Consider the following 12047-nt stretch of genomic DNA (forward strand, 5'->3'; position numbering starts at 1 on the left):
AGCCGGGGTCACCAATGCTGGCCTGGCTCTCCTGCAACAGCAGAGCTTTCGTGCCTCCTTCTTGTTTTTCTTCTTCTTTTAGCTGGTGTAAACCTTTTTATTTATTAACTCCGGCGTGCTCTTTGATATTTAAGCCCAGGCGTCTTTCGCTAATGTGTTTTAAATGTATTCTGCTCAGCCTAAATGCACTCATATATATTATATATATGGTAACACTTTAGTATGGGGAACGTAGTCAGCATTAATTAGGTGCTTATTAGCATGCAAATTAGCAACATATTAGCTCTTAATTGGTCATTATTACGTACTCATTAATACCGTATTCTGCATGGCCTTATTATACAACCAGTAAGCCATTAACTATGAGTTTTCCCTCTATAACCTCAGAAGTATTGCTTATTAGTAGTACCATCTCAATATGCTTTGCTTAGTATGGCCTTTATGAAGTGGTAGTACCACAAGAAGAGTTATTCTCCCTTACTAACACTTAATGAATATGCTCTGTTCTTACATAACAACACACACAACTACAAGTGTTCATAGTGTTAAATTACTCTACATTAAGTTTTTGTTACTTAGAATATGTTCCCCATACTAAAGTGACATCTTGATCATTACTAATTCACTAGTAATTAAGTTTTGTTACTTAGAATATGTTCCCCATACTAAAGTGATATCTTGATCATTACTAATTCACTAGTAATTAAGTTTTTGTTACTTAGAATATGTTCCCCATACTAAAGTGACATCTTGATCATTACTAATTCACTAGTAATTAAGTTTTGTTACTTAGAATATGTTCCCCATACTAAAGTGACATCTTGATCATTACTAATTCACTAGTGATTAAGTTTTTTTACTTAGAATATGTTCCCCATACTAAAGTGACATCTTGATCATTACTAATTCACTAGTAATTAAGTTTTTTTACTTAGAATATGTTCCCCATACTAAAGTGACATCTTGATCATTACTAATTCACTAGTAATTAAGTGTTTGTTACTTAGAATATGTTCCCCATACTAAAGTGACATCTTGATCATTACTAATTCACTAGTAATTAAGTTTTTGTTACTTAGAATATGTTCCCCATACTAAAGTGACATCTTGATCATTACTAATTCACTAGTAATTAAGTTTTTGTTACTTAGAATATGTTCCCCATACTAAAGTGACATCTTGATCATTACTAATTCACTAGTAATTAAGTTTTTGTTACTTAGAATATGTTCCCCATACTAAAGTGACATCTTGATCATTACTAATTCACTAGTAATTAAGTTTTGTTACTTAGAATATGTTCCCCATACTAAAGTGATATCTTGATCATTACTAATTCACTAGTAATTAAGTTGTTGTTACTTAGAATATGTTCCCCATACTAAAGTGATATCTTGATCATTACTAATTCACTAGTAATTAAGTTTTTGTTACTTAGAATATGTTCCCCATACTAAAGTGACATCTTGATCATTACTAATTCACTAGTAATTAAGTTTTGTTACTTAGAATATGTTCCCCATACTAAAGTGACATCTTGATCATTACTAATTCACTAGTGATTAAGTTTTTTTACTTAGAATATGTTCCCCATACTAAAGTGACATCTTGATCATTACTAATTCACTAGTAATTAAGTTTTTTTACTTAGAATATGTTCCCCATACTAAAGTGACATCTTGATCATTACTAATTCACTAGTAATTAAGTGTTTGTTACTTAGAATATGTTCCCCATACTAAAGTGACATCTTGATCATTACTAATTCACTAGTAATTAAGTTTTTGTTACTTAGAATATGTTCCCCATACTAAAGTGACATCTTGATCATTACTAATTCACTAGTAATTAAGTTTTTGTTACTTAGAATATGTTCCCCATACTAAAGTGACATCTTGATCATTACTAATTCACTAGTAATTAAGTTTGTGTTACTTAGAATATGTTCCCCATACTAAAGTGACATCTTGATCATTACTAATTCACTAGTAATTAAGTTTTTGTTACTTAGAATATGTCCCCCATACTAAAGTGACATCTTGATCATTACTAATTCACTAGTAATTAAGTTTTTTTATGTTCGCCATACTAAAGTGTTACCGTATATATTATATATGAGTATATGCTTGTATGAACTGGGCACAGCGGCCCGTGTCCCCGGCAGGTTGCATGACTCCATCCTAATGTAAAGAACCGCGGTTGGATGCGTTAACACATTCCGCTCCAGCGCGCCTCCCACACGTGTGTCCGGAGGGATCGGGATGGCGTTCATATTGCGCTCGTACTTTAAATTTCACAGTCACGTCAGGTCAGCTGGCGAGCCTGAAGATTACACGTGTGTCACCTTCCCGTGTCGAGGGAAGCGCGAGCCGAACATCTCCATAGAGCTAAAGATGGAGTGTGGAGATGAACGCCTCATCTCTTCATTTCCTGTTTGGGTTGTTTACTCGGCGTCTGTAGTCGGCTCCGGTGTTGTCGTTTTTCTTCTGGGTCTCGGAGGAAGTGGTTTGAGCCGTTGCAATTTGCCAAAACAAGCGTCCACAAATAGGAGACGTGTGCTGGGGAGATGCTCCGTGGAACACACGGGATGTTGAACACGAGATTAGCATTTTAGAAAAGGAGATCAACATTTCCACACTATTTTATATCGTGGGCGGCACGGTGGCCCACTGGTCAGCACTGTTGCCTCACAGCGAGAAGGTCCTGGGTTCGAACCCCAGGCCGTCCCAGGTCCTTTCTGTGTGGAGTTTGCATGTTCTCCCCATGGCGGCGTGGGTTTCCTCCGGGGCTCCGGTTTCTTCCCGCCATCAAAAAGACATGCGTGTTGGGCGTCTGGGTGGCGTAGCGGTCTATTCTGTTGCCTACCAACATGAGATCGCTGGTTTGAATCCCCGTGTTACCTCCGGCTCGGTTGGGCGTCCCTACAGACACAATTGGACACGCCTGCGGGTAGAAAAACGGATGTAGGGATGTGTCCTGGTCGCTGCACTAGCGCCTCCTCTGGTCGGTCGGGGCGCCTGTTCGGGGGGGGAATAGCATGATCCTCTCACGCGCTACGTCCCACTGGCGAAACTCCTCACTGTCAGGTGAAAAGGAGCTGGTGACTCCACATGTATGGGAGGAGGCATGTGGTAGTCTGCAGCCCTCCCCGGATCGACAGAGGGGGTGGAGCAGAGACCGGGACGGCTCAGGAGACCGTCAAAAAGACATGCATGTTAGGGTTAACACTCCTCCTGTCTGTGCCCCTGAGCAAGGCAATGGAAAGAAGTGGAATTGGTCCCTGGGCGGTGCAGCTGCTCCAATACAATAGGATGGGGTTAAGTGCGGAGGATGAATTTTCATTGTAATTTGTACGGTGACAAAGCGGCTTTCATGTCAAAATGGGGAGAACGAGCCTGCTGTTTTTCTCATCCTGAATGTTGTGTATCGGGGGGGGGGGTTGTGGTGGGGTTGTGGTCGTGACGTGTGTCCTCACGCATGTAGCATCCGTCAGTTGTATATCAGAAAGCAGTAAAGATTTAAATTGAACTTTCCTTTATTCGTCCCCTTGGGGAAATTCAGTTACTGCAAGTTAAGCCATCCCAGCTGTGATGTGTGTAGCTAGGAGCAGTGGGCTGCCGCCTTCATGCTGCGCCCGGGGACCACCTCCAGTCCTTTTCCCAATGCCTTGCTCAGGGGCACAGACGGGAGTATTAACCCTAACATGCATGATTATTTTGATGGTGGGGGAAACCGGAGCACTCGGAGAAAACCCACCACAGACACGGGGAGGACATGCAAACTCCACACAGAGGACGACCTGCGATGACCCCCGAGGTTGGACAACCCCGAGGTTGGACAACCCCGAGGTTGGACAACCCCGAGGTTCGAACCCAGGGCCTTCTTGTTGTGAGGCGACAGCGCTAACCACTGGGCCACCGTGCCGCCCTAAAGACGGAGTTAAAACAGTCACATTCGGTGAATAAAAATGCCAGTGCTAGTCCTGACGTTTCTCTGTTTCACTCATCCATCCATCCATCCATCCATCCATCCATCCATCCATCCATCCATCCATCCATCCATCCATCCATCCATCCATCCACCAACTCCCTCCATTCTCCTCCCATAGAAGCAGGACCGCATCGAGGAGCTGAAGCGCTTCATCGAGAAGCATCGGTACCACATCCGGATGCTGGAAACAATACTGAGGATGCTGGACAATGACTCAGTGCAGGTGGAGGCCATCAGGAAGATCAAGGTTGGTCCGGGGCGCCGCCGTGTTCAGGGATGGGGCTGGTTTCAGGCTTACTTCATTTCAGTCTCCGGTGTTATCAAACGTAGCTTCTTTTATTCTTTAATCAATGGCATGGAACATTTCAAAAACACTGATGAACACGTCCCAAAAGTTGTATTTGTGACATATTTCATCATTTTGTCAGAACAGCGGGGGGGGGGGGGTTTAACGTGTTTAGAAATAGTATTTTTCATCAACACGGTTTTTGTAATTTGATGTGCTTATGTAACATATTTAGTGTGCTTAATATGTTCGTCGTGCATTCTTTACAAATAAACGTTTGTCTTGGTGGTTTTGAAATGGTGCAGGATGACGTGGAGTACTACTTGGACTCGTCGCAAGATCCAGACTTCGAAGAGAACGAGTTTCTTTACGACGACCTTGACATGGAGGACATCTGTAAGTCTGGACTGGATGGGACGGGTCATGTGACGGGACGGGTCATGTGACTCTTGAGTTCAACACACCCAAGAAATTTTTTTATTATTTATTTATTTGTTTATTTTTAGATCTAGGGTGCTTCCAGGTAGCGTAGCGGTCTATTCCGTTGCCTACCAACACGGGGGTCGCCGGTTCGAATCCCCGCGTTACCTCCGGCTTGGTTGGGCGTCCCTACGGACACAATTGGCCGTAGGGACGTGGGTATGTGTCCTGATCGCTGCGCTAGCGCCTCCTCTGGTCAGTCAGGGTGCCTGTTCGGGGGGGAGGGGGGAATAGCGTGATCCTCCCACGCGCTACATCCCCCTGGTGAAACTCCTCACTGTCAGGTGAAGGGAAGCGGCTGGTGACTCCACATGTATGGGAGGAGACATGTGGTAGTCTGCAGCCTCCCCGGATCAGCAGAGGGGGTGGAGCAGAGACCGGGACGGCTCAGAAGAGTGGGGTAATTGGCCAAGTACAATTTGGGACAAAAAGGGGGGGGGCGTCTAAATCTTTTTTCACATGAATAGTTAGTCTTTTTTAAAAGAGTTGTTTGCTGGTCTCAGATCAGCTCTCAGGGTGAATGAGGTTTTGAGGTTGACATTTGCTTTTCTTTCCAGAGGTTCTTTTTTTTTAATGAATTTAGATAAAATCTTGATAGTCATGAGTCATGAGCTCATCATGCTGTTGATTCAGAAAACCGTGTCCACCATGTCTCTGCCTCGAACGCAGTCCTTTCTCGATGGATTCTTGTTTATCTTTTCTTTTCTCCTTGGTTCTCTCCTCTCTCCTTCTGCCCCCTGCTCTCTTCGCTGAACTCTGTTCATACAAATCTCCCTCTGTCACACTCTGTCACACTTTCTCCTCCATTTCAATTATGATTCAATTCAACGGGCTTTATCTGTTTCTCTTCCCCCTCTTTCTCTCTTCACTATTCTCTCTTCTTTCTCCCTCTTTTCTGCCCCTCCTCCCTGCCTCTATAAAACCTCTCTCCCATGTTGTGGATCTTTTTATTCTCTCTCGCTCCCCCTATCTGTCTGTCTCTCATGCTCGCTCTCTCGTCCTCTCTCTCTCTCTCGCGGTCTCTCTGTCTCTCTCTCTCTTCCTCCCTCTCTCTCTTCCTCTCTCTCTCTCTCTCTCTTCCTCCCTCTCTCTCTCTCTCTCTCTCTCTCTCTCTTCCTCCCTCCCTCTTCCTCCCTCTCTCTTCCTCCCTCTCTCTCTCTTCCTCTCCCTTCCTCTCTCTCTCTCTCTCTCTTCCTCTCTCTCTCTCTTCCTCCCTCTCTCTCTCTCTTCCTCTCTCTCTCTCTTCCTCCCTCTCTCTCTCTTCCTCTCTCTCTCCCTTCCTCTCTCTCTCTTCCTCTCTATCTCTCTCTCTTCCTCCCTCTCTCTCTCTCTCTCTTCCTCTCTCTCTCTCTCTCTCTTCCTCCCTCTCTCTCTCTCTCTTCCTCCCTCTCCCTCTCTTCCTCCTTCTCTCCCTCTCTCTCTCTTCCTCCCTCTCCCTCTCTCTCTCTTCCTCCCTCTCCCTCTCTCTCTCTTCCTCCCTCTCCCTCTCTCTTCCTCCTTCTCTCCCTCTCTCTCTCTTCCTCTCTCTCTTCCTCCCTCTCCCTCTCTCTTCCTCCCTCTCTCTCTCTCTCTCTCATGCTCTGTCTGTCTCTCTCTGTTTTCCTCTTCTTCTCTTCCAGCCCAGTCTCTGGTTGCTACCTCCCCACCCGGACACTCTCACTTGGAGGACGAGATCTTCCATCACTCCAGCAGCACACCCACCTCCACCACCTCCTCCTCGCCCATCCCTCCCTCGCCCGCCACTTGCACTACGGTAGGAAGACCTTGTTTTGCCGCTGCCGGTAAAACTTGAAATGTCTTACGTTTCATCTCTGGGCTGCTGACGGAGGCCGTCTTCTCGGGTATTTCTCAAAAAGGTCATCTTTGGTGTCCGGGTAGTGTGGCGGTCTATTCTGTTGCCCTACCAACACGGGGATCGCTGGTTTGAATCCCCGTGTTACCTCCGGCTTGGTCGGGCGTCCCTACAGACACAATTGTCCATGTCTGCGGGTGGGAAGTCAGGCGGTATGTGTCCTGGTCGCTGCACTAGCGCCTCGTCTGGTCAGTCGGGGGGGGGACCTGCGGGGAATAGCGTGATCCTCCCATGCACTACATCCCCCCCGGTGAAACTCCTCACTGTCAGGTGAAAAGAAGCGGCTGGTGACTCCACATGTATGGGAGGAGGCATGTGGTAGTCTGCAGCCCTCCCCGGATCAGCAGAGGGGGTGGAGCAGCGACCGGGATGACTTAGAAGAGTGGGGTAGTGGGTCAAGTACAGTTGGGAGAAAAGGGGAGGAGGGGGGGTTCTCTTTCCAGATGTTTTTGGTTTTCCTCTTCTAAATTACGTACATGTTGTTTTGTGTCCCCTGACAAGGGGATCACACAGGGTTGTTGTTTTGTGAGAGTTAAAGTCTTGGCTCGTGTATTAACATCATGAGCACTCTTGGATATTTCTCCTGTCTGTTGTCCAAGTGCTGAACCCTGGAAATCTCCCCGCTCTTACCGTTTGTTGTACCCGACAGCGCTGTTAAGCAGTGACACTAATCTTTAAGTAATTTTCAGATAGAATTTTTCAAAGGAAACTCAAATGTTGGAATTGAAGGAGTTGACTGGGTCAGGAATAAGGAATAATCATTTGGTAAGCAAGACAGAACAGATAAATAACTGGCAATGATGTAAGGCCAGATGCGGAGTGGCAAGAGTAATGAAATGTTCGGTAACACTTTAGTATGGGGAATGTAGTCACCATTAATTCGGTGCTTATTAGCATGCAAATTAGCAACATATTGGCTCTTCATTGGTCATTATTACGTACTCATTAATGCCTTATTCTGCATGGCCTTATTATACAACCAGTAAGCCATTAACTATGAGTTTCCCCTCTATAACCTCAGAAGTATTGCTTATTAGTAGTACCATCTCAATATGCTTTGCTTAGTATGGCCTTTATAAGGTGGTAGTACCACAAGAAGAGTTATTCTCCCTTACTAACACTTAATGAATATGCTCTGTTCTTACATAACAACACACACAACTACAAGTGTTCATCGTGTTACATTACTGTAAATTAAGTTTTTGTTACTTAGAATATGTTCCCCATACTAAAGTGACATCTTCATCATTACTAATTCACTAGTAATTAAGTTTTTTTATGTTCCCCATACTAAAGTGACATCTTGATCATTACTAATTCACTAGTAATTAAGTGTTTGTTACTTAGAATATGTTCCCCATACTAAAGTGACATCTTCATCATTACTAATTCACTAGTAATTAAGTCTTTTTATGTTCCCCATACTAAAGTGTTACCAAATGGTGTTATGACAAAAGTACCTTTTGAAAAGTGATTTAGAAAAAATGAAATGCACGTGTGGTGTAATGGCAGCCCGTGAGCTGCCGAGGTACGGTTTGATCAGCCGTATTTCTTCCGTCACGTTGGCTTTGGTGAGCCTGGTGTGTCACCATCCTACCAGTGCCTCCTCCTGACCTCCCCCTCCCAGCAGCTACTGAGAATAGGAGGGTTTCCATGCACCGTCATCACAGAGACGCGTGCGCCACTAGGGGGCAGGAAGCAGCTACGGCGCAGAGAGTTTAACCAAGAGAGAGCTCAGATACAGCAGAGGGGACGCGCAGTTGTTGTGCAATAAACTGCACAAACCGCCAAAAGGACGGGCGGGAAATGTTCAACATTTTCAGTGTTGAGCCACTTTGGTAGCTCTCAAAAGATGATGCATCTCATAATCTTCTGAGAGCTACCGAAGCAGTTCTGCCCCCCTGGTTGCGCAGGCACCCAGTAAAGCTTGTAAACAGGAAACCCGTCGATGGTCATTCAGTTTGAAACAGTAGGCGAGGTATCGTTTTAGTGCCACGAGTCGAGATAACGGTGAAGGTTCAGGCTGGGAAATAACGGGCCGAATGAAGCCTGGGACATATACACTCCACCTCTTATATATATGCCCCCCCCCCTTTTTCTCCCTAGTTGTATTTGGCCAAACCCCACTCTTCAGAGCCGTCCCGGTCGCTGCTCCACCCCCTCTGCTGATCCGGGGAGGGCTGCAGACTACCACATGCCTCCTCCCATACATGTGGAGTCACCAGCCGCTTCTTTTCACCTGACCGTGAGGAGTTTCACCAGGGGGACGTAGTACATGGGAGGATCACGCTATTCCGACCTAGTTCCCCTGAGCAGGTGCCCCGACTGACGAGGGGAGGCGCTAGTGCAGCGACCAGGACACATACCCACATCCGGCTTCCCACCCGCACACACAGCCAATTGTGTCTGTAGGGACGTCTGACCATGCCAGAGGTAACACGGGGATTCGAACCAGCGATCTCCGTGTTGGTAGGCAACATGCCACCCAGATGCCCCCACATACCTTTTTATTTTTTTATGAGCAGCTGAACTCCTTTTCACCATGAAACTGTTCACAGACTGTCCACTGGAGCACATCGTTAGAGCTGCCTTGCTTAAAGGCAGTCGTCTCCCAGCTGGTGTCAAGATTCAAACCAGCACCCCTGTCTCTGATCTTGGCTATGTTTGATGTCTGTTCTGCATGGATTTGGGAGCTGTTATCTGTTGGTATTTGTTTGATTTAGGTCAACAACATGGAAACGGTGCGGTCGGGTTCTAAGTGTGGTTGTTGTGTATTGGCAAGAACCTGGCGAGAGGATTTGTGTCATGATACAAGTGTCACAATCCAAAATGTTGTGATATATTGCGATGCTACAAACACTTCAAACGATTTCCTAGAAAAGCGACAACCCCGATTCAAGGCCACGAAAAGGTTAGCTTGCTGTTATTTAATGGGTTTCTTATCCTGTCATCTTTCAGGAGAACTCGGAAGACGATAAGAAGAGGGGACGTTCGACAGACAGTGAAGTTAGTCAGGTGAGTCTCACGCTCATTAGACCCTCCCTGAAACTTCAGCACTGGTGTTTCTGCTCCTTATGGTGTTTACTTGTCCATAAAGTAAGCCTTCATGTTGACTGAGGGCCTCTTCACAACACGTTTTTTCCTCGTGGTTTTCAGATGAGAAGGAGACGTAGGTTATCTTCACGTTCCAAAGACTTTCATAGCTTGCAACACTTGCTGCTGTGCTGTTTCGTTGTGCTCATGACAATAGAAACCTTGAACCATCCAAATGCTGTGGAAATGTTCATGCAAAAATGCGATTGAGGGGCGTCCAGGTAGTGTAGCGGTCTATTTCGTTGCCTACCAACACGGGGATCGCTGGTTCAAGTCCCCGTGTTACCTCCGGCTTGGCCAGGCATCCCTACAGACACAATTGGCCGTGTCTGTGGGTGGGAAGCTGGATGTGGGTATGTGTCCTGATCGCTGCACTAGCGCCTCCTCTGGTCGGTGGGGGCCTCTGTTCAGGGGGGAGGGGGAACTGGGGGGAATAGCATGATCCTACCATGCGCTACATCCCCCTGGTGAAACTCCTCACTGTCAGGTGAAGGGAAGCGGCTGGTGACTCCACATGTATGAGAGGAGACATGTGGTAGTCTGCAGCCCTCCCCGGATCAGCAGAGGGGGTGGAGCAGTGAGGGAGCAGGGTGATTGGCCGGGTACAACTGGGGAGAAAAACGTGGGGGGGGGGTGATCCAAAATGTGATTCAGTGTGCATTTCCATCAGCTACTATTGTGAGAACAAGGAGCAACATGATGACATCATCAAAAGAGCACCAGCCCAGGATCGCCGGGTCGAATCCCCATGTTACCTCCGGCTTGGTCGAGCATCCCTACTGACACAATTGGCTGTGGCTGTGGGTGGGAAGTTGGATGTGGGTATTTGTCCTGGTCGCTGTACTACCGCCTCCTCTTGTCGGTCGGGGCGCCCCCAGATCAGCAGAGAGGGGGTGGAGCAGCGACCGGGACGGTGCAAAAAGAGCGGGGTAATTGGCCAGATCCAATTGGGGAGAAAAGGGGGGGAAATTTGAAAAAACAAAAAAAGAGCACCAGCCAGTCAACATGGAGAGCTGTGATGTGAATTAAAAGAGGAATGGGGTCATTTGTACAGCGCTTTTCTGGCTGCAGCAGCCACTCAGAGCACTTTACAGTCAATAATACAATCAGTTGTCTCAATTATTCCCTCCCGGTCCGCCTCGAGCTGGTGTGTGGCGAGTGTTCTGGCACAAAATGGCTGCCGTGCATCACCCAGGTAGCGTTACACATTAGTGGTGGCTGAAATGAGTCCCCCCCCCCCCCCCCCCCTTCACTGTGAAGCACTTTGTGTATCAAGATGAAGCGCTAAAAAATGTAATCCATTATTGTTATTATTAATGACTGCCTCTCCTTCACCCATGCACACACACACTCATGTACCCACGGTGGCGTCCACTAGTGCTGCACGAGCCATGTCAGCCTGTGCAGTTGTGTAACCGCAAAAGGCTGCGATTTAATTAAATAGTTAAATGTGCGTGTGCAGTCTGCATATCGACGCCCATGATTAAGAGATGACCGGTCGGTCTGTTTAGGCAGTGAAGCGTGTGCAGTCTATGGTCACATGACTACCCGCTGTGCTGTGTGCAGACCAGAAAGAAGGAAAAAATGGATACCGATGACAACGAGCAGATTAACGTTGATGAACTGGTGGCAAAAAAAAAAACCAAACACACAACCTCTGTTACATGGCGATATTTGGTATTCAAGCTCAGCGATGTGGAGCAGGAAGAGGTGCTGTGCAGAATAAAAGTCACTACATGTCCCGGCAACACGACAAATGTATAAATTCATTTTATTATATCGCAATCACAAATCACGATATTGTCCACAATATTCGCAATAGGACTTTTTCACCAAATCGTGCAGCAACTACGCAAGGTAACAACCAGACGATCGGGAGCAGTTAGGGGTTGGGTGTCTTGCTCAAGGACACCTCCATGTTTTTGGAGCCGAAGATTGAACCCGCAACCCTCCAGTTATCAGACGGCCTGCTCTACCTCGCGCTACTGTCACCCAAAAGAATGTTGTAGAGTGACGTGCTGTTGTGAGAGTGGTCATTACAACTCTACCAGTTGTCCATCAGTCCATTACAGAGGTGCTTTGTTTGAGGGCGGAAATGGCGATTGACCCAAAAACCAAGTTCTGAGAGAGACTTTTCATTAACTAGCTTCATGAAGCATGGGAAGCTTTACGTCAGTTATTACAAACATCTGTTTACACCCCTCTTTATCGCATTTTCTCGTCGCTTTTCTTGTTCCGTCTAGCTTTTCTTATTAGCAAATTCAAAATGTGAATTAAAACCAGGTGGATGGAAACCGGCTTATCACTGATAGCACTGTGGGCCTGGCAGTTTTTTGAAAGTATGAA

At 46.3% G+C, this 12047-nt stretch overlaps 1 protein-coding gene across 1 annotated transcript in view; it reads left to right on the top strand.

The window, feature by feature from the left end:
• LOC130128474 (CCR4-NOT transcription complex subunit 3-like) overlaps positions 1–12047 on the top strand; it is a 66227-nt gene that overhangs the window by 24651 nt on the left and 29529 nt on the right. Inside the window, exons 8-11 of the mRNA XM_056298077.1 lie at positions 4109–4237; positions 4582–4672; positions 6376–6509; positions 9567–9623. Of these exons, the coding sequence (XP_056154052.1) occupies positions 4109–4237; positions 4582–4672; positions 6376–6509; positions 9567–9623 (411 nt within the window). The remainder of the gene's footprint in view (positions 1–4108; positions 4238–4581; positions 4673–6375; positions 6510–9566; positions 9624–12047) is intronic.

The sequence above is a fragment of the Lampris incognitus genome, chromosome 18 (genome assembly GCF_029633865.1).
Source record: "Lampris incognitus isolate fLamInc1 chromosome 18, fLamInc1.hap2, whole genome shotgun sequence".
NCBI classification, from domain to species: domain Eukaryota; kingdom Metazoa; phylum Chordata; class Actinopteri; order Lampriformes; family Lampridae; genus Lampris; species Lampris incognitus.